Source organism: Martes martes (genome assembly GCF_963455335.1).
Source record: "Martes martes genome assembly, chromosome: 1".
Taxonomy (NCBI): domain Eukaryota; kingdom Metazoa; phylum Chordata; class Mammalia; order Carnivora; family Mustelidae; genus Martes; species Martes martes.
In genome coordinates, this window is record NC_137888.1 from 113676313 (window position 1) to 113700317 (window position 24005).

The 24005-nt window shown below is 36.3% G+C and overlaps 1 protein-coding gene across 4 annotated transcripts in view; it reads left to right on the plus strand.

Annotated features, from left to right (window-relative positions):
- OPA1 (OPA1 mitochondrial dynamin like GTPase) overlaps positions 1-24005 on the plus strand; it is an 87200-nt gene that overhangs the window by 54554 nt on the left and 8641 nt on the right. For all 4 annotated transcript variants that reach the window (XM_080811764.1, XM_080811763.1, XM_080811762.1 and 1 more), the window contains 4 exons: positions 3510-3650; positions 5435-5551; positions 7057-7150; positions 7850-7960. In XM_080811764.1, the coding sequence (XP_080667890.1) occupies positions 3510-3650; positions 5435-5551; positions 7057-7150; positions 7850-7960 (463 nt within the window). The remainder of the gene's footprint in view (positions 1-3509; positions 3651-5434; positions 5552-7056; positions 7151-7849; positions 7961-24005) is intronic.

A 24005-nucleotide genomic window follows, 5' to 3' on the forward strand; every position in this document is an offset into this window, starting at 1 on the left:
AAGGAAGGGGAAATGAACCATGCTCCTTTTGTGGCAGATTTCTTTGTTCATTTCAATTCCCTGTTTGAGGTAAAGTGAAAATTAAAGTTATGAACAGAAATAAAAAATGACAAGGATTTCAGAGGATGTAGAGTGAATATGATTAGAATAAAGGCTATAGTGACTTTTTTTTTTTTTAACCTCATCTGATATCAGTTACCTCTGGATTTTTCTGTTATTTTGCTGTTATGTTCCCAAAATGGTATAAAAATTCAGATAGGAAGTAGAACTATAGAATTTATTCATTCAGTAAATACTTAATTTCACTTCAAAAGCACTTCAGAAGAATAAAATGGTAAAGGCAAGTATAAATGATGACAAATGAATGGAGGGAAGATGTACAGATCATTCAAGTCCCTATCCCCTACCATCTTTTTATTCCTTATTATTAGGGCTTCTCTTCCTATCTAGCAATCAGTTTCATACCACATCTCATTCTTATGTTCATTCCTTAAGCTAAAGAGAAAAAAGAGGGTATAAGAACGAAAATATGTAAGTGAAGGAAGTAATGAATAAGAAAAAGAGGTGGAGTCCAATCTTTTCCTTCAGTCTTTGAATCCATGTAATTAGAGAAAGGAGGCCAAGATATGGAAATATCCAGAGAAAACATTTTAAAAATGGAAAATTACCAAATATCATGTCATTTCTAGTTTCTTATTTTTTTTGTTCTCATCTTAAATACAGAATTAAGTTATAGAATCAGTACCCTATACACACACATACACACACACACACACACACACACACATATATATTTTTTAGTTTCATCCATTTTTTGTTTCATAAGCTGTCCTATGTGAGTTCAAATTTGTCTTAAAAAGGTGAAGAGACAGTCTTCCTCTTCTCTTTTTCCTGATAGGATTCTTGTGGAAAAATGAGTCATTAAGAGACTGGAGAGAAGCCAAGGAAGTGGAAAGTTAGTAGTTAGATCATGCATGTTTTTAGGGAGCATCAGTTATCTTTCTCAGCACATGGGTTGAGAGGACAAAGTCTGTCAGAATTTTTAGGAGATCCATCAGAGGTTTCTGATTTTAAGACTAGAAGAAGAATTGATTGAAAAGCACTGGCATGAGGTAGATAAACTTGGAAGAAAAATGGTGTCTGACCATCATGGCTAATGGGCAATTAAGCCTGAAGTCCCCAAAATAATCAATGATGGCAGCTTGCCTCAGCAACTAGTGGCAAATGTGCTTTGGTCAATCACTCTCAGAGAGAAATAATTCTTAGTTGTAACTTATTTTCTCAGGAATTTGAACCCATATGGGATCCCTTGAAGAGAAGTAGAAGAATTAGTTTTAGATTAATGCAGGGATCTGTCGCCTAGGAGAGGAATGTGGAAAACCTTCAGAGAAGAGCCTTCTAAGGGTTTCAGGGCAGCATGTGTAAGACCCAGACTGACTTTAGAACAGAGGCTGTAACTGGAAGTGTAGGGGCAGGGGCATCAGGACCGCCTGGGGAGGTGTTTGTATGTGTTATGTTTCATTTTCTGTTTCAGAAGAAATCCCCTCCTGTCAGATTCACTGAACCAAGTTCTCATTCTCTAACCTTTTTATCCCTCCTGCTCCCTGTTGAAAGCCACTATTCTAGACCTCATTCCTAGAGGCTACTGTGAGAAACAGATTCCGGAAGAGGTTGAGACTATATCCATGTCTCACACTGCAAGTTTTGGTGACTGTGTAACATTTCTATCTTTTTGAATGACTGATTTAGCAGGAAAATTTAAGATTGTCCTGTGTTAAAGATGAGAAGTCTATGCTCTGAAAACTATTTTGTTCTTTTATGTTATTACATTTTCATTAGTTATCTAGGGAAAAATCCATCCCATCGAAACATTCTCTCCTTGTCGGAGCTGAATTGTGGAGATCATCTTCAGGATGGATGGGAGAGTAGTGTTCTCGTGAAGACCCACTGTAGTCAGGGGACAGGTGGACAGATGAAAGTGAAAACAGGACAAGAGTTAGGGAGCATTGTCTAACTTAGAGATTTCCTTCTTTCTTCAGACCACGAGCAGATGTTTAAGGAAACTGTAAAATTCTCTTCATTAAGTAATAGCTCTTATAAAGTATCATGTGTTAGGAGAATATTAATTAGTAGTTTCATTTATAAGCCAGTTATTTACATCTTATTCTTCTATACTTAAACAGGGGCAAAGTGCTGTCGGTGATAGTTTGTTGAGAGTAATCAGTGAATATGAAGCTAGTTTCTTTTACTATGCAATTTTGAAAGGATTGAAGAAAAAGAATAAACATAATTTGACACTGCATGAGGCTTATTTTCAAATTTATCACTAGTATGTGTTTTCCTCCTTTGGTCTTCAGACTGAACAATTATAGAGAAGAGATTGGAAGTACATTTAAGAATGATAGGCACCTTGGGGTGCCTGACTGGCTCAGTCCGTAGGGGTGCTACCCTTGATCTCGGGGTTATAAGCTCAAGCCCCATGTTGGGTGTAGAGATTACTTGAAAATAAAATCTTAGGTGTACCTGGGTGGCTCAGTCGGTTAAGCGTCTGCCTTTGGCTCAGGTCATGATCCCAGGGTCCGGGGATGGAGCCCCACATCAGGCTCCCTGCTTAGCCGGGAGTCTGCTTCCCCCTTTCCCTCTGCCCCCCACCCTGCTTGTGCTCTCTCTCTCTCCTGCTTTGTCTCTCATGCTTGCTTGTTCTCTCACTCAAATAAATAAATAAATAAATAAACTCTTTAAATAAATAAATAAAATCTATGTAAATAAATAAATAAAAATGAAATCTTAAAAAGGGGGGAGGATAAACACCTTGCAGAAGCAGTCTAAAGCACAATTTTTTTTTTTTTTTTTTAGATTTTATTTATTTATTTGACAGAGATCACAAGTAGGTAGAGAGGCAGGCGGGGGGTGGGGGGGGCTGGGGAGAGCAGGCTCCCTGCTGAGCAGAGAGCCCGATGTGGGGCTCGATCCCAGGACCTTGGGATCATGACCTGAGCTGAAGGCAGAGGCTTAACCCACTGAGCCACCCAGGCGCCCCTAAAGCACAATTTTTAATGAACAGACATTTTTTTAAAAATCCCAACTATGTATTTCATATTTATCAGAAAAGAAACATGTCAGCAGGTGCAAGTCCTTATGGTCCTCTAGTTCTTAGACACAAGGCATTAATAAAACATTGTCTCTTCCCGTGTATTCAGGGTCCTTTTTCCTAGACTGATATTCCATGCTAAGGTCAAAAAGTAAGGTACCTGGTACTGTAACTTTGACAATAAAACATTGCAGCAAAAGTAAAATATGTAACAAATAAGGCTTTTTTTTTTTTTCTCCCTCACCTAAGTCCAGCCCATTGTTCTGTATTCATAAGCCAGGATACTATGTTCTTTTTTGTTTCTTGTGTGGAGCTTGTGTCGCCTGTTGTGCAATAGCAATATATTCATTAAAATTTTTTATAAGTGTGCCAAAGGATGAACCATCTAAAACACAGTCCTCTTTTAAACAATTTAAAGTTTGTCCACAATGAAACCAAGAATGAATTGGAGAAGATGTTGAAGTGTAATGAGGAGCACCCAGCCTATCTGGCAAGTGATGAGATAACTACGGTCCGAAAGAACCTCGAATCCCGAGGAGTAGAAGTGGACCCAAGCTTGGTAATACATATTGCTGATTAGCATGAACTTGCTTCCTTAATCTTTGTTTCTTGTGGTAAAATGTGACTACTACTCACATGTTATTTGGATATTTAACTGCTTGATTTGACCTTGGTCATGTGTACTTTTGTTGGCTCTAAAAATGACTGTAAGAACAGTCATTTGACTGTGTATAGGGCAGAGATTTATTCTTGGTATTGCTTTCTTAAACATAATGCTTTAATTTGTAAGTGAGGAGATTGAGACTTGAAAAAGTGACGTCCCTGGGCAGGTTCAGCAGGGAGCTCTGGCAGGAGGGGGTGAAGCCCACCCACATCTCTGCACCCCGCTCCAGTGCTTCAGATTGCAAAATACAAGTTCTACTTCGATACAGTTCTTTTATATTTGTATTTTCTCAGTCCAGTGTACCTTAATCAGGTATGAGTAGGTTGAGAAAAAATAGAAATGTTACAGTCTTAATTAAACTGGATAGTGCCTTGGGATTCTGTCTCATTTTCCTCATTCATAATAAATATGAGAATAAAAATAATTACAGTTCAGACTATGTTTTACTTACCTTCGTGATGCTTATTTGGGAAAATTTTAAAAAAATAGCTCTCTGGGCCTGTGTGCCCCAGTTAGGGTGTAAGGGATCGAAATTTCATTTTAATATTAGCTTAAGTTAAGTGAAACCCAATTAGAAAAATAATTCTTAGGAGAAAAATAATCATACAAGAAATTTCAGAGCCACCCATTAATTCTTTCAGAGATTATCTATTATTTATGTTTCTGCACTTGAGAAATGAGTATACTTAATATAAATTCCACCAGAGGTCAGAACAAGAAGAGAAAGGAGGTAAAACAAAGCAATTCAAGTTGTTACATCTAGCATTATTTATAAATTAAAAATGAAATTAAAACTAATGATTACATGAAGCTATTAGTTGAATATTAATTTATCCACATTTGGACTTTGTCCACATATTAAGATATGAATTGACTATATATCTTAATTACTTATTCTGAGCAGGAAAATCTCTGTTTTTTTCCAAGAGACATTGTGTTCAGGATACTTTATGAAGCTATGAAATAGTTAGCAAAGTATAATGACAAGAATAGCAGATGGGCTAGATGTCAGAGGTGTGAATTCTAGTACAGTTTCATCCCATTCGTTAGTAATAGTACCTTTAGTAACTAATATAATCTCTTTTAACTTCAACTTTCCTCATCTGTCGTATAGTGTCGGTGATAACTTGTTTTACCTACTAAACATTATTACAGTCATGCTCAGAAAAGATAATGATGTCAAAGGAACTTGGACACTCTGCATAGTAATGACGTTAGCGGGGGTCATTTTGCTGTGGTAACAGTAAAATGAAGTAATCAAAAAGGAACTATTGTTACATTGATGGAAATGGTCTGAGACCAGCTTCCTAGTCCTAACTGTCCTTAGATTAGGCTCACGACCCCTTTTTCCTTGGGGCTCCTTACCTCTAACTAGGGGAGATGATAATCTCAACCCTATCTACTTTACAGGATGATTATATGAATATAATAACAACGCTTGTTTAAAAACACTGCATATTTGGAAGTACATAAACTGGTAAGGGGTCAGAGTAGTGGTAAATCTAATCTTTGCCTTAAAAAAATATTTTTAATGGATAAAAATGTTGGTTAGAATAGTAACATTACCGTTAGTTTTAATTATTTTTTTTGTAAGTAAACTCTTTGGATGACTTTTCAGAATGTGTTTGGTTAACCTGCAGAGTGTACAGTAACTCTTTTTTTTTCTTTTTTCATTTTAGATTAAGGATACTTGGCACCAAGTTTATAGAAGACACTTCTTAAAAACAGCTCTAAACCATTGTAACCTTTGTCGAAGAGGCTTTTACTACTACCAAAGGCATTTTGTAGATTCTGAGGTAATGTGTCCAAAAACAAGGGGAAATGCTTTTAGTGATTGTTACTTAGATGCTTAAAAGTGAACTACAGCTTTTGCATTAGTTTTAAATCCTTTGATATACTGGGGAAAGTAAATGTGATTTATGAAGAATACCTAACTCCTGTCTTTTCTAAGGTATTTCCAGTTTATATTTTACACACTATGAAATTTTATATGCAGATAATGGGCTCCAAACCACATTTTAAAATTTTTTTTAAGAATTAACTTTTTGGGGCAACTGGGTGGCTCAGTTAAGTGTCTGCCTTCAGCCCAGGTCATGATCTCAGAGTTCTGTGATCAAGCCCCACTTTGGGCTCTCTGCTCAGCAGGGAGTCTGCTTCTACCTCTCCATCTGCCACTCCCCCTGCTTGTGTTCTCTCTCTGATAATAAACCAATAAACAAAATTTTAAAAAAAAATTTTTAATATTAGAAAATAATGCATTCTTCTTGTGGAAATGCAGTAAACAAATGTAAAAAAATTGCGAAAGGAAATAGTCACCTATTTAAATAGTCCCTATTAAGAAATAAGTCACTTATAATTCCCTGTCCTAGAAGTAATTTTAGTTAACATATTTATATGTATCTGTTCAATTCTTTCTATACTTAGTTGTGTGTGCATGTGTATGACATAACAATCCTTTTGGATAGTGGAAATAAGACTGCAAAAACAATTTTTATTGTGCTTTTTCCTGTATTATATTGTAATTCTTTCTTCATATCATTAAAATCTCTAAATATTTAAAAGGAGTATATTAAGTTGTACTTTGTTTAATGCCACGTTTCATAGAGTAACCCCTAGGTGGCAGCAGACGGATATATTTGGAGCATTCTTACAAGCAGAAATGCTTTTAAAATTATTCTTCTGAAAGGGCTGTCTATGAATCAGTGACCTTATTTGAGACCCTTAAATTAAGAGCTTTTGCGTTTTCTACAGCTTAAAGTAAATTTGTATTTAAATATACCTATGTAAAAAGTGGTAAGTTTTTTGCATAATTATTGAGGATGCCTTTCTATAGAATAAGCTTCTTTTAAAACACATCATTAATTTACCTTTATATACAGCTGCATTTCAAAACTGGCTTGAGTGCAGAAAAGAGGTTAACCTAAGGGTATATTTAAGCTAACATGGATGTTAGCTGAAACTAAATAAAAATTAAGTGTATATGCTATAAATTTCTATTTGTATATAATGTCATGAAATTCTCTACTTCCCAAATTTATTTGCTTTGTCACTGGACTCAAAACAAACCTCTGCTTGGGGGGGAGTGTAGGTTGACGCCAATTCATGCAAATGTTCATGGATCTGTGCAGAAAAGATTCAGTGGCTTATATCTACAATAGGAATATATGTACTAGGTAAATATGAGGGTTTTTTTTAATTTAAGTTTAGGGTATGGGTACTAACTTTAGTAGCCATATGTGTTTATGATTGTGGTTTTCAATTTTAAATTTGCATCTGGTAATCTTAATTACCTAAATTTCAGTTGGAATGCAATGATGTCGTCCTCTTTTGGCGAATACAGCGCATGCTTGCTATCACTGCAAATACTTTGAGGCAGCAACTTACAAATACTGAAGGTAAGCCACAGAGGGACCGCTTTGTAATTCTAACATCAAAAAAATAATAATAAACTCCTTTTTAATAGAAGGATATCAAAATACTTATTTAAAAATAGATTCATTAGGGGCACCTGGGTGTCTGAGTCGGTTAAGTCCTGACTCTTGGTTTTGGCTCAGGTCATGATCTCAGGGTCATGAAATTGAGTCTGCTTGAAATTCTTTCTCTCCCTCTCCCTCTTACCCTCCCCACCCCACATGCACACTTTCTCTCTCTCAAATAAGTTAAAAATAAATTTTAAAGTAAAAATAGATTTGTTAGAAAAATTGAGAACTGTAATCTGCCCTTAAAATATTAATGAAAATAAATCATAATTGGGAAAAATAGAAGTTAAAACATACCAGGAGTTTCCTTCATTACACGAAAACTGTTAGAAAGGGACTCCTAAGCATCACTTAAGTTTTTTGGGGAAATCCTCACTTCTTTAAAGTGTTAGGACTTGAGAATATGACTTTCTCTGAGAATATGTATTAGATTCCTGTTGGATAAACATACTATGTAATAGGTACAGATTCTGCCTATAACTGTGAGAAGTCTGAACTCAGTAGTTCTAACATGATGAGAAAAATTGGAACTTACTCTCCAAATATTGCTAATTTATCATCCCTGTGCATTCATAAAAATGATGCCCTTCAAGTTTGTTTGTTTACTTTAAACAGTCAGGCGATTAGAGAAAAATGTGAAAGAGGTATTAGAAGATTTTGCTGAAGATAGCGAGAAGAAGGTAAAACTGCTCACTGGCAAACGAGTTCAGCTGGCTGAAGACCTCAGTAAGTAGTTCTTCTTGCCCTCCACTTACTACCTTTTCTCCTTCCGCGTTTCCATTATTCGATCATCCATTTAATCGCAAACTGTAGAAAAGTATATACAGGAACTTTTTTTCCATGAACTGTTTGAGAAAAAATTGCTGACCTGTATCCCCATCACTTTCAAGTACTTTAATGTGTGTTTCTTAGAAACAAGGATTTTCTCCTAGCAACCATAATGCAACCATCAAAATCAGGATATTGACACTGATACATCACTACATCTAATTTCAGACCCTCTTCAAGTGTCATGTGTCATCCTGGTATTGTCCTTCTATGTAGCAGGATGTTCCATGCTCATCCTGTACTTTCCCTGATCCAGCTTCCTCTTCTTTTTTTTTTTTTTTTTTTTGAGAATGGTATTTAAAAATTAAGTATTGGAAACTAGATATGCTGATTATGATTGGAATATCACTATTCCCAGACCCTCTCAATGGAAAGAGCTGGGGAACAGATTTTGCATGCATTCGTGTGTGTGTGCGCACGTGCACGCACATGTGCACGCATGTGTATATGCACACGTGTACATGTATAGATACACTTACACATATTTACATCTGTATTCCCAATCATAGGTATATGTATTGAAAAATCATAAGTTTCTATTTTAATTCAGTAATACAGAGTTCATCCTAGTTTTCTCCTTTTTTCTGACAGTGAGAAATCTGGCTCCAAGTCTCCTTAATAAATTTACTTGATCAATCTTCCTGTATATAACCAAACTTGTCACTGTTCCCTTCATTGCACAAGCATTCTTTTCACCCAGTTCAGGCTCTAACCACCCGACTGCAGGCCACACCACAGTAACTTGCCCTGTGTTGACACTCTTTTCACTGAGCTCATGCTCTGGCATTGTGTACCAGGTGTATCCCCCTTCATCCTTCCCACCTCTTCCCCAGCAGCAGGACATCCTCCTCGCCCAAAGCCAGGCCATGCTTTTTTGAAGGACATCCTCTTCATCCTACATGTGCTCCAGTACTGTGCACCAGACTGGACTGCCCTCCTGCAGGGATAGTCCCCTCACTACTAGGCCAGCCAAGCCACCAGCACTTCCACGTGAACACCCTCTTCTGCCGGACTGAGCTTTAACAGCAACACTAGACCCACAAGGCTTTCCCTTCTGTCACCACTCTCCCACCCCCAACCTGGCTTGGCCTTCCTGATCACCTTGTCGCTTTGTTTGGGGGGAATATTTGGTTCTTTCTGAATGCTAGTAGGTTCCTAGCTTTAAGGTATTTGGATTGCATATTAAGATTTATTTAGATCCTCAATAACCCGAGGCAATCCGTGAAAGAGTAATATTAAATAAAAATAAATATACTGAGGTTGGTGCTACCATTTGAGCTTACCTTGGTATAAGTTTGCCCTCATTAATTTCATGAAACAAAGTATTTTTCCTTAAGTTTAGTCTTAGGAGTTTTCTGATATCTAAGAGAAAGATACTAAATAGGAAGAAGTTCTTCACATTTGAAAACCATTTCTAATCTGAACTTAAGTCACTACAATATGCTCCCTAAAATAACCAAGAAAAACCAGCAGTTTTCCTGTTTAACACCTGGTGCCTCAGCAGCATGTTTCTCCACAACCGTTGTCTCCTCTCTGTTACCTCAGCTGTCATTTGTTCTCTCTTCTGTCCTTTCTTCCCTTAAATAATCTTTTTTTTTTGAAACGTATCTCATTTTAGCCTTTATTTTCATTTTCTGCTGCTTTTCTTAAAATGTCTTTCATGTCACTTTATCGAATAATTAAGATTGTGCTAATTCATAGATCTGTGTTTGTGAACTGCCTTTCACTAGCTGTGTTACCTTAGGCAAGGTATCTCTCAGAGCCTTAGCCCCTTTGTTTATAAAAATGACTTCAGTAGTTACTATATTGCTTGGAGGGGCTTTGGGAGAATTACTTCAAAAACCACTTGCAAGTCCCTGCTTCACAGTTTTATGCTCCATTAGTGCTGTTACAGGAAGAGTTGTGTCAGTGTTGCAAGGTGTGCAAATAATTTCTTAAGTATCCCTCAGGACATGGTTATCAGACAGCAAGATACTTCATTGTATTTCACCAGCATATATAATGTTAAATAATTAAAAATAATGTGTCTTTTCTCGTATTTTGTAAGAGAGCTTTATATAACCCCATTACTTACCAGGCCCAATTTGATTATTTCAAGAAAGTGAATTGCTAACACAGATTTGTACCCTGTCAAGCCAAGTCTTATGTTATCCTGCTCGTTTTCCTGAGAAAGTACTTTATGACTCCCTTGAAATGATTTACTGTTTTTGTACATATAAAATTATGGTTGTGTTAATGTACCAAGTAACGTCCTTGCAAGTGTTTCACCAGTGACTCAGCTTCATCATTTACACAGAAGGAGCAGGTGAGCCATGACATTGTCTATTAGTTGGAAAAGACTCTTGGGAGTACCTTTTCTATACTTTTTTATCTTTAGTGTAACACTTGGGAATATGATCATGGATTCTTTTAGCCAGAAAACTTTTAAAGTTTTAACAGTAACTACTGTATTACTTGGATGAGAGTTTTCATATATTGCGTATTCAGGTAGAATATCATGTGTTGATGGAATTTAGAGAAGGGAAAACTGTCAAACAAGCTTTTACTACAATTTCAAAATAGTATAGGGGTAGAGTATTGTGGAGTTTGGGAAAATTTGGTGCATCATATTTTTTGCCAATCTTACTAAACTTGCTCGATTTTAAATCCTTTCACCACTTTACTTTGGAGATTCATCAACTGATTGTCCTGAGTTAGGGAGGTCAAAGAAATGAAACAAGAGCCTACCCCTTTTAGTGTCAAGAACAGAAGTCATACGTAGGAAAAAGGACTCTTTGGAGAGGTAGTGGATTCCATAGCTGGAGCAAGAAAAGATTAGGATGAACCTGGAGCATCCTAAGATGACAGAAGAAGGAAGTGGTTGAAGGGTGATGGGGACATGTCAGCAAGGTGCAAAAGCCAGCTTGAGAAGGCTCCCGCTAGCCAAACTAGGACAATTGGGGTATCGAAAGAAATAATGACAAATACTAACTGTAACCCACTGAATAAAATAGGATTCCATAAATTGATAATTATATAAATGAATAAAATGGATTATGTAGATAAATGAACAAAATTCGTGATGAGGAATGGGGTGGTTATATAATCACACAAAGTATCTCCTCACAAAATAATTAAAAAAGGAAAAAGAGTAACTTTATAATGGAGAAGCCTGGCAATAACCACCTTAATCAAGTTGTCAAAGTTAATATTATCAATAATGGTCAAATTAGAACTGTGTCCCACCTTGTGGAATGCAGTAAAAAAACACCGAACATTACTTCTTGGATATTTTTACCAAAGAATGTGTAACTTAAGTCCAATCATGAAGATACATTAGACAAACCCAAATTGAGGCACATGAAGATACATTAGACAAACCCAAATTGAGGCCTATAATCTTCAAATGTATCAAGATCATGAGAAACAAAAAAGTGAGGAAGTATTTCAGGTTGAAGGAGACTAAAGAATGAAAACAAAATGCAGTGTGTAATCCTGAACCTAATTTTGTTGCTCTACAGGATGTTACTGGGATGTTATTGGGATGTTGTTGGATATTATTGGGACAGTTGGTAAAACTTGAATGGGGTGTTACATGGTAATGATACATCAGTGTAAATTTTTTTAATTTTGATTGTAAAATTGGTATTATTTAGGAAGATAATCTGCATTTGTAGCAAGTACACAATACAATATTTGGGCTTTATGGGATGTAGTGACAGTAAATTATTCAGGAAAAATATGTTCTTTGTAGTGTTCTTAAAACTTTTCTCCATATCTGAAATAATTTTTACATAAAAAAGGGTAAAAAATGGTTTAATTTTATTTTTATAACTGGATCTGTTTGTATAAATGGATCATGGTCGGATGAAAATAATTTAGAGAAAATGAGAATTTTAAAAATATGAACTCTGAATGTGTTGAAAGGCTTAGTTACCTCCTGGACATTTTTTTTTCTTTATTACATAGGCTCCACATCCAACGTGGGGCTTGAACTCACCACGACCCTGAGACCAAGAGTCACATGCTCTACCAACTGAGCCAGCCAAGTACCCCACCTCCTGCATAGTTCATCTTTCCACCTTATTTACAGCATCTAGTTCCACCTACAACTATTTAGTGTTGAAATACGCCCACTATGACCTTGATGAAATTCTTTTGACTTTGTAGCAAATTTTATTTCAAAGGATTTTTTGGTAGATATTTAAATACAGTGTCAACTTAGATAAAATCCATTTGGATTCCCAGTAAAATTTGTAGTAATGTTTTCAATATATTTATTGAAACAGACTACATTTTTAATGCTGTCTTTGAAGAGGGGAAGATTGGTATAGTTTTTTCATAAGGTACTAGTAGTTTTATGATTTATAAAATCTATTTTATAATTGTCATCATATAAAACAACACTAGCATCTCATAGATAATGCTTACATCTCATAGACATTTTGGAATTTGTTCTACCCCACCCTGGAAATGGAGTATTTGGGCACTGGTAATAATTGCTGTAATGTTGCTAAAGTGAGTTTCAGCAAAACAGCATGGAATTCTTTTATTATTTGTTATATGAATGTTATATCAGTTGTTAACAAGGTTATTGTGAGTTTTGGACCTTTATATCAATTGCCTGGGATTTAGAGTTTAGGTTTCTTTCTAAATTCTTGTTCACTAAAGCCCGAATTTTCATTCTGTACGTAATCAAAGAATCATTGATACCTGGGAGTTAAAGGGGCGTTACAGATCATTTAGATCCAAGATCTATAGTCTTTCCCTTTTATTTTAAAATACACTTCATTTTTATATCAGAACTTGAAACTGTTTATGATGAGTTAATATTTGGATACTTTTCCTGTGCCAGATGTTAGTTTGTGTGCCTTATATGCATTCTCATAGGTACAGTCTTTTTTTTAAAATTTATTTTATAGATAAAGAAATGGAAGCCTAGGAGCGCATAGGTAGTAAGTGGTAAAGCCAAGATTTGAGTCCATGTCTTCAACTACTGTGCCGAATTAACTTGAGAACAAAACTCAAGCCTTTGAAAAATATAATTACACAAAATGTGGTCCTTTACATTTGGAAGCTTATAGTTAACAATGTCCTTTATGGAGTGGGTCAGAAAAACATTAGTGATTTAATATTTAAACTTTCAAATGATATGAAAACTTTGATAGAATTAGAACATCTAGATAAGGGAACACTAAAGTATAAACCAAGACATTGCCTAGGTTAAAGAAATTTATAATTTATGACTTGTAAACATGCTTCAAATTAATATCTATCAAATTCCACCATAGTTAAGTAGTATGTACATTGCCCAAAATTCAGACACAGCTTTTCAAGATCCAGTTACAGATAGAGAATGTTTACTTGAACATAAACATTGTTACTCTAAGTTGAGGGTTTTTTTGTTGTTGTTGTTGTTGTTGTTGTTGTTGTTTTTGCCTGGGAGTGTTGAAATCTGTGGTAATAGGCTTCAGTGTATTGCTTCCTGCTTCTTGTACTTTATACAAATTGAAGGTGTGCTTCAGTAAAAATTGAGTAACTTCGTATTTCCATCTCATTTACTAAGTGAAATGTGAAACAGTGATAAACTCCTTTACTTGGGCTGCCATTGCTTTATACTTTATCTTATTTAATGATATAGTTTGATGCCCCTAATGTTTAAAATAGTATAGCTAATAGAGACTAACAAATTAGAATTTTCCAATATCCGCAGCTTTTTTCCTCCTGCAATTAATTTGCTCTGCTGACTCCCTACGCGAGGTGGCAACAGCTGGCCTTTCACTGGAGCCCGGGGATTAGGGAGCAGGAATCACAGCAGCGTGCTCGGCCTCTTGCCTCTGTTGACTGTTCTTTATTGTTTGATGCCTGGGCATCTCCCAGACAGCCAGCAATTGTTTCTTAAAACTTAAAGTTTGTTTCTCTTGGGAGTGTACAATGCTGGTGGGGCTTGTCTTTGTGTCTCTTCACTTTCCCAGTCTCCTCTTATAATCCATCCTGTGCTTTCTCTTGATAATTAGAAAGGAGCAAAGTTACCAGGTTTGTATCCTAGTGTGCATGAGATTCAGTTTTGACTCTAAAAACTTAGACGGAAATTTTATCTTTCTCTAAGCTACCAGATATTCACTAGCAAATTATTTTTGGAGTGAAAGTTTTGTTCATTAGTAGTATACTAGGGTATTTTTGAAATTGTGATGATAAAAAGGGCATGACAGCAGAGTGAACCAGTACCGCCATTTTAAAAGCTAAAATTGGAAGAGAAATGCACCATAGCTGCTTAAATTCTAAAAAAAGATCCTTTACTGGTACAGCATAAAGAATCAAGTTGATGGTATTATAATGGCACTGTATGGTGACAGATGGGAGCTACATTTGTGGTGCACATAGAATACCAGACTTGTCTCACATCACTGAGTTGTACACCTGGAACTAATGTAACATTGCATGTCAGCTATACTTCAACTAAAAAATTTTTAAACATTTTTTATTAGATCTAAAACATAATTCTGAGGGTGCCTGGGTGGCTCAGTCTGTTAAGCAGCCGACTTATTTCGGCTCAGGTCATGATCTCAAGGTCTTGGGACCAAACCCTACAAGTGGGGCTCTGAACTCCGCAGGGAGTCAGCTCCAGGAAGATTCTCTCTCCCTCTTCCTCTGCCCCTCCCCTCATGCGTGTATGCATTCACTCGCGCTCTCTCTCTCTAAAATATTTTTGGGGGCACCTGGGTGGCTCAGTGGGTTAAAGCCTCTGCCTTCAGCTCAGGTCATGATCCCGGGGTCCTGAGATCGAGCCCCACATCGGGCTCTCTGCTCCTCAGGGAGCCTGCTTCTCCCTCTCTCTCTGCCTGCTGCTCTGCCTACTTGTGATCTCTGCCTGTCAAATAAATAAAATCTTTAAATAAAATAAATCTTTTTTAAAAAGACCACTGACATTAAATAAATAAGTATAATTCTAAGTGTGTAAAGTAGTTAAGAAATATATCTTTGTGCTATGTTAAAACTTGAGTAAAAGGTAGTCAGAACATATCTAGATGGAACCCTCAGCCAGAACGACACTGTTGTTCTTGATCTAGAAAGGAAGACTACCAGGATACTCTCTCGGATTTAATTTCTGTTGGTTATTCCACATTCCTAAACTTCTTCCACACCTGCCATATCCTCGAAGGCCATTATGGATGAAAATAGTGACTATGAAGTAGTGTGAGACTGAAAATTATCCTAAAAAATGATTATTATACTCAGAATCTGGAACTTAAAGTTATGGAAAAGAGAACTCCTATTTAAAACTATTTTTCTAGTAGTAGGGCTCTGGCATGCAAGTTTTAACAAGTCTCCATAGAGGATTTTTTGCTGGGCACCACCACTACCCATCCTCCTGCCCCCAAGTCCATACTCTAGAAAATTCTAACTATTCACAGCATTAAAATTGTCGTTTTATTAACTGGGATAAAATTGACACATATCTTCTTTTAGTAGAGCCTTAGAAACCATGTGACTGTTGAAAATTGGTAAGTTATTTGAACTGTGTCTGTATTAGCATATTCATTTTATGTCTGTTGATGTAAACCAAAGAAAATAAATTTTATTTTTTTTAAGATTTTTTTTATTTATTTGACAGAGAGAAAGAGATCACAAGTAGGCAGAGAGGCAGGCAGAGAGAGAGGGTGGGGAAGCAGGCTCCCTGATGAGCAGAGAGCCGGATTGGGGGCTGGATCCCAGGACCCTGAGATCATGACCTGAGCCGAAGGGAGAAAGGGAGAGGCTTAACCCACTGAGTCACCCAGGTGCCCCAGAAAATGAATTTTAAAGGGATTTGAAAAGGGAACAGGTAGCATTGAATTGTAGAATTCTAGGTAAGTAGGCCTAGAGAGGCCTACTTTTTTTTAAAGGCACAATCATGGAGAATAGAATAAGGTGCCCTGGAGAGAAAACATGAAGTATAAGGACCATAACCCGTGCAATTTCACTTATATCTGAATACTGTTACTTCATTTCTTTGATCAGTAATTGTAAGACCTCAGTACAGGTTTCTCATCTCTCCTGGCATTTAGCACATTTCTAAGCAGTCTTTTCCCTTTGTCTGTTTTTTATGTCTCTTCCTGTGCCTTCTTGCAGCCTATTACCACTTGTTCAACCAGGATTTTTCCTCCTCCCTACTTATTTGCCTTCCTCCAGTGATTGAAAACCTTAACTGAGTTACTGCCAGTATTGTTTAATTGAGCAGAAGGCAGACTTCCCACTGTAGGCAACAGTAGATCAACTGAAATAACCAGTTTAAAAAATAAAATTTGGCGGGGGTGCAGGGGGAGGCACCTGCATATGACTCTATCAGTTAAATGCCTGCCTTCTGCTCAGGTATGATCCCAGGACCCTGCGACGGAGACCCACATCCAGCTGCCTGCTCAGCAGGGAGCCTGTTTCTTCCTCTGCCCCTCCCCCTGCTTGTGAGGCACGCTCACTCTCTCAAATAAATCTTTTAAAAAATTTCTTATCTGTTTTGATCTGTTCTGCTAAAGTGATTTGGTTCTTTCATAAGTGCACCATATCTTGTATGGTATATATTGTAAGTGTTCAGTGACTATTTAATCATGACCTTTTAATACAGATTCTTTATTAGCCTCCTCCTCCTCCTCCTGGCTTAAAAAAGAGGAAGGAAGCTAACACTTATCCTAAGGAATCTTTCTAACACTCTGTCCTGCCAGAAAGCTACCATATCATTTCTCTTGTACAACAGCTTGCATTTGCTGTGTTCTTCCCTGTCTCCGCCCACCCACTCCCTTGCTGACATCTTGTGATACGGCTTTCATTCCTAATGAAACCACTTGCTTCTAGGTCACCAGTGATTTCCTAATTGCCAATCCATCCAGTTTACCAAAACACTTTCATAATTTTTTAAGTTGATTGGAATTGCTTTCATTGTCTTTAACATTCGGGTACATTTTGTGTACCTTTTGGAATGGTTATTAGTAGAAATTAGTATATTTGAAAAAACGGAAAGATTGGAATGTTTCTCTTGTTGATACAGAGTAAGATAACTTCTTTCTGTTTTGTGTTACCAGTGCTTGAGGTCTTTAAGGCATCTGTTCAGGGTAAAAGCAGTTGAATTTTACATTTTGCCTTTGCGAAATATTTTTCATAGTAAGTGAAATTGACAAAGAGACTAAGGAAGATAGCAAAGGATTATTCTTACCTTGAGTCTGCACAGGTGAAGTAGACTCTGCTTTGTGTTGTAGCGAGAGAGGGAGAGAGACAGACAGACAGACAGACAACACAAAGAATAAAGTAATCCTCAGGGAGAGTCCTCTGTGTTAGAGAAGTAGTTATTTTTACACACAGAATTCCACATGACAAGCCTGAGCGGTGTGCTTTCCAGGTTATTGATGAGAAAATCCAGACTCAAAATGAGGCATTTAGAATCAAGCACATTTTTCATGGCTAAGTGTATCTTTTAAAGGCAACATTCAGGGGTATTGATAAATTGGTATATGATTAAAATGGTACTTACTTCTCTGTAATCTTATACAGGCTACTAGTAGTCAGTGTTTTATTATCAAGTGTATTCTTTTTGCCTTAAACTCACATTTTAACTTATTAAAAGTAAGAATAAAGATAAGAAAGGTCTTTATCATTTTGAAGTAGGTTTTATTTACATATTGTGATGTGTTTAAATGTGTCTATTGTTATGTAAAAAGGCCAGTGTGCATATTTTCCGCTAGAACTTCAACTCCTCCCCCCACCTAGGCTAATAATGCTTAACCACTTCCTCCTTACTGAGACCTTACTAGAATGAAGTAGTATCTTTAACATTGGGATTAAATTGTGATGTGTTTTGGTTTTTGTTTTACGATTTTCTCTCCATTGCTAAGATGGAAAAAAACAACATTTAGTCATTGAGAACCAAATCTAATCATAAAACAGACTACTAGCCTGTGAAACACTATGTTAAAAAAATAAAATTAGGCAAGATGTGAATAAATTTTTTTAAAAGGAACGGTCTTGGAGGATGAATTGGTGTGTACTGAACAGGTAACCTCTGTGAAGTAGGGTTCTCAGGGTAGTTGGAGAGGGGAATTAAAAGCAAAGGAATTTTAACTGTTTACTATTTTGTACATTTCTAAATTTCTTTTCCCAAATAAGCATAATTCAAAATTACCTTAGAAATTTCATATTCTTAATTATTGTATTCATAGAAATGACAAATCTAATTCATGAATTAATCAATCTTAAAAGTGACCGATGATTTTCTCAAATAATTTCTTGGTGATTGTGATGACAAGAGACATTTCATGGGACTAGATAGTAATTGCTCATCATGGGGTCTTCCTCAGTAGTCATGATTCACTTTGAATTCTTCTGATTTCCAGTAAATGCCCACTCTGTATCTGTCATCTGTAAACAAATCGAAATCTTTTTTGAACTGGTGAAGTTTTCAAGCTCATGCAACCCATGCAAGATAATGGATTTTCCCTGCTTCATTGTTACCTCCTAAGTAGGAAAATAGTCCATTTTAATTTCTCTTAGGACAGCTGTTTCGTATCTTCCTTAGTATTGTACATTGTAGAAATGAGTTTGCTGGTTTTTATTCACTTAAGTTAGATCTGTTTCCTGGATAAAGGAAATCAAGTCTTTCTAAACTTACCTGTTGAGTCTCCTTGAGGCACTACTTCATTCTCTGAGTCATAGGTACAGACTACCTGTCTCCACCAAGTACACTACCAGGATTTCAGATGTTGGTTTTAATCCCTCTTACTATCACAGAACTGGTATATATATGTGCATTGCGGAAAATTAGAAAATACTAGGCACGTGGGTGGCTCAGTCTTTTAAGCTTTTGCCTTTCAACCCCACATCTGGCTCCCTGCTCAGTGGGGATCCTGCTTCTCCAATTCCTCTCCCTCTCCTGTTCCCCCTGCTTGTGCTTGCTCTCTCTCTCTCTCTCTCTCTGTCTCTCACATAAATAAATAAAGTCTTTGGAAAGAAAATTAGAAAATACAGAGCGCAAAATTTTTAAAACGGTTGCCACTACCCAGAGATAACCACTGTAACATTGTAATCTAACAAAAATTTTAACGTGGTCTTAGGGACGTAATTTCTGCGCCTTTCTGGAACACATTTTTCAAGTGGAGATCTTAGCTTGGCTTTCTCTTACACTACCAGTCTTCACTGCCTTGCCATTGCTCCTATTTCTGGACTCTTCATTTATCAGAGTAAGCGAAATTTCTCCTTTTTTTCTTTATATGGTACTAGTTACTTTAAATAGGTCAGGTATTCTAAAGGATATATCGTAGCAAAACACACAGAAAATCACTCTGCTTTGAAAGTTAATTCCCACCTTGTATCCAGGACCCTGGCACTTCCTGTGTGTGCTTATGCCTGCATTATGTCCTTTCTCCAAAGATGTTCACATCAGCCCCATCTTAAAGCCACTGTATTGATTCTTCCATGCACTCTGCCTTGATCTTGACTTTCTTATCCAGAAAAACCTTCAAATGTTTGCCTGCTACCTCCACTTTAACCATCTACTCTCTTAACTTTGTAATCTTTTATTCTCACTTCTGCCAAATTTGTTTTTTCCAAGATCGCTGACGGTCAGGAGAAAGCAGTGAGCCAGGCAAGCATTAAGGAATAGAAAGTATGTTCTGGTGTAACCGCAGCATTTGGTACTTTGGGATCCACATCCCGCTTGGACCTCTACAACTGTGTAGAGCTTTGTACTTTACAAAACGTGTTACATTTGTCCATGTTTGCCTTGTAAAGGCATATGAAGCTTGTGAGGTATTATCCCCTGTTGTTCAGATGGGGAAATTAATGATCATTGAGGGAAAAGATTTAGCTAGTTACATAAATATTTATGGCAAAGCTGGGGATAACAACATGTGTTAGAGATAGTTTATTTTTGGATTTGTTTTGGGATCTGCTCCTCTTTAGTCTTTAGGTTTGTGCTTATGGGTGACCAAATTCATATAATTTGGCTTCCTTTTTTATATTATTTTCAGTGTGCTAGTTTTGATCCTACTCTCCTAAACTAATTATTAAGAATCGAGGACAATGAATTTGTCTCCTAAAGATGTATGTAATGGTTTCATTCTTCAAAAAAGATAAATATATAGGCTTATAAAACTGTGTGTTCTACATTGGTCTTTCAATTTTGTGATTTTCCTTTTTTGTAGGAAATAAGAGATTGTGACGAAATGTGAAGGTGATTTTCTGAATTAATGATTATATGTAAAACTAATTCTGAAGTTATTTTCACTTCCTTGAGTCTTATTCTGATTGGAACCAGCATCAACAATGATACCTCTTTACAGGGTCATAGTGAGAAATAACTAAGAATTTACGGAATCAGCCTAACAAAACATGAATTTCTGTTAGCTCTTCTTGTGGCAAGTTTAATAATAATTCTTTGTCCTAGTGCAGCATCTAAGTTAAGAAGTATCATTGTATTTCATTTTTGGTTTTCATCTCACTTAGCTCATAACTTTATTGAAACCTGCAACTTTTAGTACCATATTTTTTTCATAAGCTTTTGGTAAGGTTCATTAATCAGATTACAGTCTTTATTCTCATATTATTTTCTTCTACTTTTAAAGATTACATTAATGAGCTGACTGTTTAAGAATCATTCTCATGATTCATTCATCTGTTACGCCTCCTTTTAAAGCTTCAGCACTGAAGGTCTTTTGACAAACCAATATTTATAACAGTTTGACAGCAGGATGAGGAACAGCGTTTGTCTTTGTAACAGCTTGAAGAAAGACCCTTTCCAGGACCCAGTCATGCAGTTACAATCTTGACCTCTTTCTTATGCTGGGAACATACATACAGCAGCACCTCCCATGTGTTTTCTTGTCCCATTGACTGTCCATTCACTTCCCATCTGTTTTGCAGCCTTAAAGGAACAGAAGGGGCCCTCTTCTTATAAATCTGTCTTCGCAGGTGATAAATGATGTCCTGTCTCTTTAAGGGCTGCCTGGGTGGTTTTCTTTTTCTTAAAATGTTTCAACTTTCCTTCTAATAAAATTCAGAATAAAATATACTTTTAAGAAGAAGAGGAAAATAGAGAAGAAAAAAGTGATGGGTTATTTTCAAACTTTCTTAATTGATTGGGACCGAATATTTTACTAAAGATTTTTTAGCCTTCTCAATTAATTGCCTCAGTCATATTTTAGAAATTGTTTTGATATTTAGATTTTTCTGTGGAGACAAAAGGAATGTATTTATTTTGAAATAGTGTATTTACTTAAACTTTTGTGGGGGACAAATAAAGCAATGTATCATTAATGACTTAGTATGTAGAATAACTTTTAAAGATTTTTTTTCACCATAATTTGAGTTGATAGATTTTATTAATATGGAACATTTTATGTACTGGATACAGAATAAAATAATTCACAGTAGATGACTATTCATCTTATGCTAGAATCTTAACTTCTACACTGAAAAGACAATCATGAATCCCATAAAAATTTATTATTTTTTCTTCAGTTGCTAAAAAGAAATGCTTCAAGGATACATATTTATATCATTGGATTTTCCAAGCATTGAGCAGAAATAATATTTTTTTCTCCCATGCAGAAATTACTTATAGAAGCCTAATGGGACAAATATTGCTCCCCCAAAAATGTTTTTAAATTACTGATTTTAAAAATATTACCAGCATAAAAAGACCACTTTTCAAGTTTTATGCTATATTATATGAAACAGCTGCCTAGTGGTACATCTTCCATGAACTAGTTTTTTTAGCTTGTTTGTTGATTCCCTCTCCTGTTTCAAAAAGGGTTTGCAGCAGCTTGCGAAGGTCTATCCTGTACAAAAGGTAGAAATGCTTAAGTGGAAAGTTGGGTGAAAGGAAAGAGAAAGTTAAGGTCCGTGAGATCATGTGAAACTTGGGATAAGATTGGTACCCTCTCAAAATACTTTTTTCGGGGTTCTTCTGTTTTGTAAGTAACCTGAAAATTTAGCTCTGAGTTTCCTAGACAGCTGACGCAAAATGGAAAGCAAAGTTATGTTGCTGGTGGCTATCAGACCCAGCAGTTGCTTAGTGGAAGCATAGGTGTTGCTAGCACACAACACCTGAGGGAAATTTCACCCATCCTCACAGACAGAACACTGAGTTATATGATAGAGTACATCAGATGACTACGTATTATCACGAATTTTGTGGGGCTCTTTGTTCTGGCTCATTGTAGGCTAATAACATAAGTAGTTCTAGGTGAAATCAAAATGATGCAGTCCAGATACATAGCTGTTTGACTTATCTAAAGATGAACTTACATAGTATCTAATATCCCCCATACAGTCTTTCATACATATGATTTCTTTTTGCAGCTGAGCCTTGTAATCAAGTAGTAGAAAGTTCAAGGTTTTATGCTCATTGACAGTAACAAACACCTGGAATGGAGCTACTCTATTAATTAAGGGCAGATCCGTAAGCATTAATAGTTAGCTGAGATGAAATTACAGGGCCATCTACTTACAAAAATGAAAGAGCTGAGTGTAAGGCTACTCTGTGTTCATTCATCCTGAAGTCTTTTGGAGAATTTGCTTTAATATATCATGGAAATGTTTTAAGAGGTTTTGATTATTTTGGCCAAAAGAGCCTGGTAGAAATGCTTGCAGTTAAGAGTTTTAAAAAAGAAAGAGAAAAAGAGGGAGGGAGGGAGAAAGGAAGGCAGACAGGCTGGCTGGCAGGCAAATTTACTAACAAGTCACTTTGAGCTATTTGTATATTCATTAGACCTAAGTTGTAATTTATCTCATAGACTTTCTTAAGGCAGCTTTCTTTCTAAATCATATTGTTTTGGGGGTCTGATTACAGCAAATTTTTTAAATAGCCATCTTTACTGTTTGACTTATGTTTCGGTTAAGTAGATTACCCAACAGTGAATGAATATTCATAGGCATCTATTGCATAGCAAGTTCTGTGCTAGGCCAAGTGATATTAAAAGACACTTTTTTGTCCCACGTTGATTCCAGTTTTATACAATATTAAGCATCTGCCTTCAGCTCAGGTCATGATCCCAGGGTCCTGAGATCGAGCCCCACATCGGCGGTGGGGAGCCTGCTTCCCCCTCTCCCCTTCTTGTTCCTTCTCTTGCTGTGTCTCTCTGTGTCAAATAAATAAATAAAATCTTTAAAAAAAATCTGATGTTTCTAAAATTATGTAGCCCTGTGAGAATAATGATGTCATTTGCAGTTGAATTTTTATTCCGTGCTTAATATTGAATAAATTATAAAAAGCAGTAAGGAGCAAACAAAGACAATTATGTTTAAAAGGATGCAGTTAAAAGATATGATCAGTTAGAATAGTACATTTCAGTTCTGAGTTTTAAAGGAATGCAGGCTTTGAATTCTTCTGGATAGATTCCCTCACATTATAGATAAACTGGGGCTGTGACATGACTGTGAATGTTAAAGGCAAAGGAAGAGCTAGAAGCCTTGCTTCTGCTGACTATGCTGTCACATAGCTCTTAATCCATTATGTTCTCATCTTTATAAAAACCATATAAAGTTACTACCCCATTGATTATTAGGGGTGTTAGTGCAGGGGTTTCTAACCTTTATTGTCATAATACACTCCTTTCATTGTATAGTCCTGAGAAGTCTATGTTTTGGAAAATCTGTCTACAGTAATATATTCTTTTTTATTAGAAACATAGTTAAAATTATATCTTTTATCAGACTAAATAATAATTGTTCTGGGAGTAGGCGTAATTCTGGCCATAGATTTCCTGAGATAATAGAAATAACCCAGACAACTCTGCTACCACCTTCAGCAGACCCCTAGAAGTCAGGGACCCCACCCAGCTTTGAAATTACTGTATCAGTCTCAACCAGCTTTCCAGAACATAGGAAATGATACCTCCTTTTTCTATAACAAGCAGAAGTATTCTGTTCATCTTTATTAATAAGTCTTTAAAAATAGCCATGCCTGTTTGAAGGGGGAAAAAAAAAAACTACAGTGCCA